Source organism: Perkinsus marinus, assembly GCF_000006405.1.
Source record: "Perkinsus marinus ATCC 50983 genomic scaffold scf_1104296949926, whole genome shotgun sequence".
NCBI classification, from domain to species: Eukaryota; Perkinsozoa; order Perkinsida; family Perkinsidae; genus Perkinsus; species Perkinsus marinus.
Window position 1 is genome coordinate 1 of NW_003209801.1, and position 1,014 is coordinate 1,014.

The 1,014-nt window shown below is 48.3% G+C and overlaps 1 protein-coding gene across 1 annotated transcript; it reads left to right on the plus strand.

The window, feature by feature from the left end:
- Positions 1 to 65: 65 nt before the first annotated feature.
- Positions 66 to 812, plus strand: Pmar_PMAR001439 (hypothetical protein; the record flags this gene model as incomplete). Its single annotated transcript, XM_002778315.1, has 1 exon — positions 66 to 812. A coding segment is annotated over one exon (747 nt), but the record flags the coding sequence as incomplete, so codon positions are not given.
- Between the last annotated feature and the right edge of the window lie 202 nt (positions 813 to 1,014).

Sequence of the window (1,014 nt, forward strand, 5' to 3'; positions counted from 1 at the left end):
CACGTCCTCTAGGGTGTGGAAGGAGGTGACTACCGGACTAACTCCTCCTTCACGTTGTTATCAAGACTATGAACGACAACTCAAGAAGATCCTCAAGCAGCTCCGCAAGACGTTTGACACTGACGAGCATCTTCACAAGACTGAACGTCAGTTCAACAACTGCGTTCAGGGCACTGACTCTGTCTACGTCTTCATCGAACGTCTAGAAGACCTTAGTTCTGAACTCTACCATCTCGGTTCCCCGGTCTTGGAGTATAAGATGAAGTGGAAGCTCTACAATGGTCTCAAAGGCTCTGAATTACGACTTCGTGTCAACGATTACCTCGACGACAGGGAAGTCGACTATATGGAGTTCAAAGAAGTCGTATTACGTCAGCATAGACGTATGGCCAACATCAACGAGACTACTGAGAGCTCCCGGTCTTTCGACAAGAAGGCCAGAGACGACTCTAGAGGTAGCTATGGTAGACGAAGTGAAGACAGTGGTTATCGTAATCGCCGACCTTGGCAACGACAAACCTCTTACTCTAGACGTGAGTCTGTCAACTCGGTCGAGGCTGGTTACTCCACAGATGACAACGAGACCCGTGAGCATCACGTCAATATGGGACGTGATCTTTCTGGTATGAAATGTTATCGATGTCTCAAACGTGGACATTCTGCTAAAGATTGTCAACAACCAGAACCAGCCGAGCTCTCAGCACGTTGTCGAATCTGTGGCAACCCACAACATCAAGCCGACACGTGCAGAATCAAGAGCGACAAATTAATCTGCCATCGCTGCAATAATCCTGGTCATTTGGCTTACGTATGTACGTCTAAGACGCCTACATCTTCACCGTCGAGCAATAGGCGACAACCAACTCCGAGATCTACGGCTAGGGTCCAAATGGTTATTAATGGACGTAAACTACATGGTCAACCCCAACGTCTGGTTTGTACGGCTTCTCCATCGTCTGGTCAGATGCGTCCAGGGCTACTAGTCCTTCTCTCATGGTGATTGGTAACATCTGT